At 39.4% G+C, this 6102-nt stretch overlaps 1 protein-coding gene across 1 annotated transcript; it reads left to right on the top strand.

Moving 5' to 3' along the window:
- The first annotated feature begins 1002 nt into the window (after positions 1-1002).
- Positions 1003-5645, top strand: LOC105692194 (protein glass-like). The gene is made up of 2 exons (XM_048652049.1): positions 1003-1674; positions 2184-5645. Exons 1-2 carry the CDS (start codon positions 1551-1553, stop codon positions 3692-3694), a joined length of 1635 nt encoding a protein of 544 aa, XP_048508006.1. The 5' UTR covers positions 1003-1550; the 3' UTR covers positions 3695-5645.
- The last annotated feature ends 457 nt before the right edge of the window (positions 5646-6102 follow it).

Genomic DNA, 6102 nt, shown 5'->3' with positions numbered 1-6102 from the left:
AAGAAAAAAAAAGAAAGAGAAAGAGGAAAGGAGAGAAGGAAACACAGGCGCACCACCGTCGGTATGGGTCCAGCCATATTGCGGAGCCAACGATCGGATGAGGGGGGTACAAAAAAAAATCTGCCGCATGAAACGTATTTTCATACACATAAAAGGAACCCCATAGGAATTCGGCGCGTATATAGCACGAGTATTCCCTACCCACATGCTTAAAGATCTCAGCTAAATTCACGCGCATGTGTGCACGCACGTATACAATACATTCCACGAACACCCGCTGCCGCTACTGCAACGCGTAAAATAACTATACGCGCAAGTATATGAGGGTAAAATATATAAGGGGTGGTTACGGGGTCCTGTACACGGCTAGGGTTCGTTACCTATATCGGTATAGTTGCAGGGCGTACAGCATCTGCCGGAGAAAAGGAAGGTAAAAAAAGAGGGGTACGCACGTACGTACGCGCGGACGATGATCGTTGCACACTGCATCGTGCGGCGTTTCATTGCAGTATATACATAGATGGGCGCTGGTACAACAATGTACGTACATAGGTCCTCGTATATACGGGAATAAGAGGAGACACATACCCATTTCATATAGCTAGGTAGGTACGCGTACGTACGTAAGAGATCGGTGGCGCGCGCGCGCGCGCGTTCTTTGAAACGCCTTCCGTCTCGCTCTAATGTCGAAGCAGAGGAACGCACGTTAGGGCAACACAGGCGCCCCTCTTTTTCCCTCTCGGTGTTCCTCTCTCTTCCTGCCTCCTGCGACCTGCCCCCCTTGTCGACCTGGTGAATAATAGTCGGTCTCTCTCTGTCCCAGAACAGATGCGGCGTCTCTTATTGGCCCTTGGCCCGTGACCGGCTTCGTTCTATTGGAGGAACGCGCGGGGCCCGATCGCCCGCATTGGTTGGGCAGCACGTGCGGGCCACCTGCAACATTTCTGGAGGGGATGACGGTTATATAAGCAAGAGGATCATCCCCTGCCACCAGAAACGGCACGCTGCAGCCGAACGCGGTACAACGTATTAGAGAATAACAAGAGTTGTTTTGTTTTTTTTTTTTGGGTTTTCGGTTTATGATAAGCGGTGCAGTTTGTTTTATCGCTTCGCAACGTCGAAAATTTGACAAAGTGCAAAATTGGATATCGTTGAATTGACGGATGTCAAGTCATTTTGAAAAACTAAAAAATTGATTTACACGATTCGTGTGTTTTTCTTCTTTGATTGATGACTAAAATTAAGAAGGAAAAGAAAAAGCATCAAACAGTGTTGTGTGTAACATTCGTCGCATTGTATCGACGATGAAAACTAAAATAACCATTTAAAGAGCAATTTTGAAAATATTTAAAAAACGAACCGACAATATTTTGGATAAAGTGTTGAAGTGTTCACTATCATGGACACCACGCATTATTTTGGATTACCGTCGATGAATCTATGTGATTCTCAGTGAAGAAATATAATAAATCAGTGCGTTTTCAACAACGATACTAATAAAAAAGACAATTGAAATATTTCGATAACTTGATCAATTTATCGACATCAAAATGCTAGTCGACGAGATGCCACGTAGTTTCGTTAAAAGAAACAACAGCTACAGTCACTGTCCGCTTAAAAAGCGACCGGTGCACGTAATGCTGGCCGAAGAAGCCCAAACCGAACCGATTAAAGGTAAGAATGATCATTCAATCAATCAATCGGTTAATCTCGGTTCAAATTGCTTTCTCAACCGGAGCGATTATACTTTCTCCCGATTCATGTACTTTGAATCGAATTCAATCTCTGCTCGTGATTTCGAAGATCCGACTAGAAGATTTAAACTTAAAAGCCCTTAATGGTAATCTTCAAATCTCTAACTCAAAACGCCTATAATAATTCAATGTATCCGTCAAAGTGAGCGTTTCATCATCTCAAGTACCCTCCAGTCATCGGGTAGGGAGTTGGTTCTTATCATTCCACCGCGTGTGTGAAATTGTAATAGTTAAAGTTCCCACAGTTTAAGTTGTACCATTACATATTGATAAAACGAGGGGAAAGAGCTGTAGAACTCGAATGATCAAGTGGACTACAAACAAGCAAACATACTAGATTTAGAAAAAAAAAAAAAAAAAGGAAAAAAAAAGGACACCGACCCAAGGATTCCCATCTAAATATAATTTTTTACCATTTTCTGTTTACAGAAGAGTTGAAGGAGGAGGTAATCGAGGTTGTAACGGACGACCCGATACCGGAACCGGAAAACTTGAGCACGAAACCGGAGGATTTGAGCAGAACAGCCGAAAAATATCTGCATAAATCGAGCCTAATGAATTCGTTACCGACGTCGTCACCGTCAACGTCACCGGTCGCCACGGCGATGATTTCTACCGAAAGAACAGCGTCGACGATACCGAAAACAACGACAGCCACAACGCCGTTGAGGTCTCCGTCTCCGCGTCAGACGAGATCGCCATCCCCCGTTCTGCCGCATCACCATCATAACAATAACAACAATCATCACCACATGACACAATCGGTTACGAACTCCTTTCAAATTCATCATCATCATCACCTCCACCGCAATTATCCCGTGAAAAGTTTGACGCCACCGGCAGGAGTTGTTCCCGTCGCGGTGCATCCGATGGCTAAAAAAGCGAGAGTGGAAGTGATCCTTCACGAAAATTCATCGTCCTCGTCGTCCTCGTCGTCCGGTCAAACGGGTCCGATGCATTTCATGGCAACGGGTGGATCGCCAACGGTGGCTGTATCGTCGGGAGCGGTGGTCCCTCTGGAACCTTTGAACCTGAACACACCGGTGGAACCTTTGGCTCGTTACGCAACCCCCGCATGGGCCCGATCAGCGCCTTTGTTTCCACCACATTATCTCCCGTATCCTGCGGCGTACCGTTATCCCAGTGGTGCGGAACTTTATCCAGCTTACCCGGTACCCGGTTCGGCCGGATATCCAAATTCATCGCCGGATCATCCATCGGCGTCTCCACCTCCCCACACGGTCTTGACATGTCCGACGATTCAGCGACCTGTCGCCAGGAGTTACGCACCTTGGGCCAGTCCCGATCATTGCGGATTGTCGCCGACGAGTTCATTGGGTTCCGGATCACTGAGATCGCCACCACCCGTAACACCGGAAGACCTTTCGTCCCCCGGTAGCGACAGCGGCCGATCGTCGGCGGGAAGTACATCGGCGGGTCCGATCGGCGGTCAGAAAATGGATAAAAATTCATCGTCGCCGAGGTACCAGTGTCCCGATTGCGGTAAATCCTATTCGACGTATTCCGGATTATCGAAACACCAACAATTTCATTGCGCGGCCGCCGAAGGACAGACTAAAAAATCATTCTCCTGCAAATATTGCGAAAAAGTTTACGTAAGTCTGGGTGCACTGAAAATGCACATAAGAACCCACACGTTACCTTGCAAGTGTCATTTATGTGGTAAGGCATTTTCAAGGCCATGGCTACTACAGGGACACATAAGAACCCATACGGGTGAAAAACCATTCAGTTGTCAGCATTGCAATCGGGCGTTCGCCGACAGAAGCAATTTACGAGCCCATCTCCAAACTCATAGCGACGTTAAAAAATATTCGTGCTCATCGTGCAGTAAAACTTTTAGCAGAATGTCTTTACTAACCAAACACCAAGAAGGTGGATGTCCCGGAGTAGCTGTACCGATGGCATACGGTTGCTGAAAAAGAGAGAGAGAGAGAAAAAAAAAAAAAACATCATAAAAACATATTCTGAATTATTCTTTTCAGAATATCGCACATACAGATAAAGAGGTTCGTTTGACATGTATATCATATATATGTAATATATATATATAAGTATTTATGAATCACGAAGAGATTGAATATATACAGTGCCTTAAAACAGAAGAAAAAAGAAAAATTTATGGTAATATTTCGATATTTAAATATATACCTAACAAGTTCCAATTTTACTTCATATATTGCATTATACAAAAATGAAAGATCATTGAAAAAAACGAGCGAAAAAAAGAACCTCGCACCACGTATAATAAGACTGCAGCAGTTTATGATCGAGTACAAAACAAGAATCAAGAGATGAACAAAAAAAAAAATTAATAATAAGAATGATAGTAATAATAATAATGATAACGACAATCGCGCGCGGAACACGAGAATCATTTTCTCTTCGAAATTATTGAAGGAAAAAAATCTGTCCGTAGATTTCAACTTTTTGAGAAAATGAATGATCATATATAGTTTGTTTTTTTTTTCCATTTTTCTTCCGATGCCATAATAATTCATACATAGAAAAAAGAAAGGAGATGTATTATACATGGGTTTTGGTGCTAAGCCGCGTGCAGGGATATAAAGTAAAAAAAAAAACAAATTATACCCGCACACGAAAGGTGTTAATTACATATGAATATAATAATTGCTGCTGAACCGCCGAAAGCGGTCCCGTGAAAAACCATTTGTGCCATTTGTTTCAATTCTTTCCATAAAACGTTTGAAGTTAAGGAGAAAGAAATGCATATGTACACTCAGTTTACTCAATTAGCTTATACGTATATCTATGACATTTTTCTGCTCTTTCTCTCGCGTGAAGATTTGAATTTTATCTTTTCTCACATAAATTATTATCCCGGATTGATAACACTCCTGTACAGTTTTTTTTTTTTTCATTCTTTCACTTAACAATTATGATATCGTCATTTTACACAACACATACATACTGACCTAATAATTTATATAAATCATTTTTAACACGATTATTAGATTTTAAGTTTAAGAATATAATTTTCTATCGATAGCACAAAATTACCGCACAACGTCGTGTTGTACATGAAAAGCCATTTTTTGATAAAAAATATGCAGTGCCTAGATGATAAGATTTTAAAATAGTATTATTACAATAATTGATAACAAGAAGAGTAGAAAAAACATATATGTGTACAAATTTCTTTTTTCTACTCTTCTTCCCTATACGTGTTCTATTTCTTTCGAATTTTACTTCTTTGTATGCTCTCTTTCTTCTGTTTCCTATCGAACTATGTACTTCTCAATTTTGTAAAATAGTTATCCCTATCATTATTATCATTATTAATATTTTTAGCACGTAAGTCGATGTATATTTGAACTTTTTAATTTCTCTCTCCACTACTATTTAAGTTACTCGATGAAACTAGTCATGTATTATAACAATCATTATATACACCGACGAGAATATGATGATTACATCAACATTTTATAAAATATTTAACAACAATAACGAATAACAATATTTCAAAACGTGAAAAAAAAAAGTAAGAAAAGCAAAAAAAAAAAAATTAAAAAAAAAAAACGTCAAACCAACAGCTCGATAAGCCCGATATACGATGATCGCCTTAAAAATATCGTTCTAAACTTAATATAACATATTATATATACAGAAAAAAGACAAAAAAAAATATATACATACATAAATTATATATATGTGTATATTATATACATATATATATTATATTATTATATATCGTGCGTTTTCAGGGTGAGCAACAACACTATTTTTTAGATATAATGAATATAAATAGAAAAAAAAAATAACTACTACGAAATATAGATATTGCCTATAGATATAAAGAAAATATTTTATACGAAAATAAATCACTAAAATCAAACTTGAAAAAAAAAAACGAAAACTGCTTCATATTTTTTCATCCCTTGAACTTCCCGAATTTCCCACACCTCGCGTGAGACATGATAATGTATGAAAAAAGAAAATCGGATTCTTTTACTTATTACGTAAGGAAAAAAGAAACAAAAAAAAAATTGACGAAAAACTTTCAACCTATTCGAAGGGAAAAGTACGCCATATGGTGAACAAATGCCACATATATATTAGGTGGCAAACGTGCCAAATTGAACGTTCCTCGTGAACAGTTAAGAGCCTACCTGCATCCCATGTACATATGTATATAGTATATGTACATATTTACATGCTATACATTGTGTGTATCGAACAACGGCAATTGAATCTGGGATTTAGCACGTACGATTTCTATGGGTATAATTTTGTACGGTGCAGTGTGTCGGTATATAGGTATATATAAAGTGTACACATAAAGTAGACGACACGTGTGACGCCCATA

Source organism: Athalia rosae, chromosome 3 (assembly GCF_917208135.1).
Source record: "Athalia rosae chromosome 3, iyAthRosa1.1, whole genome shotgun sequence".
In the NCBI taxonomy this organism is placed as follows: Eukaryota; Metazoa; Arthropoda; class Insecta; order Hymenoptera; family Athaliidae; genus Athalia; species Athalia rosae.
The sequence above is the reverse complement of the archived record's forward strand: the minus strand, read 5'-3'. Positions and strand labels throughout refer to the sequence as shown.

Excerpts from the sequence above, each read along its gene's own strand:
- LOC105692194 (XM_048652049.1), top strand. The coding sequence starts at position 1,551 with ATGCTAGTCGACGAGATGCCACGTAGTTTCGTTAAAAGAAACAACAGC. Across the intron at positions 1,675-2,183 it reads CCAAACCGAACCGATTAAAG|AAGAGTTGAAGGAGGAGGTA; the intron begins GTAAGAATGATC and ends TTCTGTTTACAG.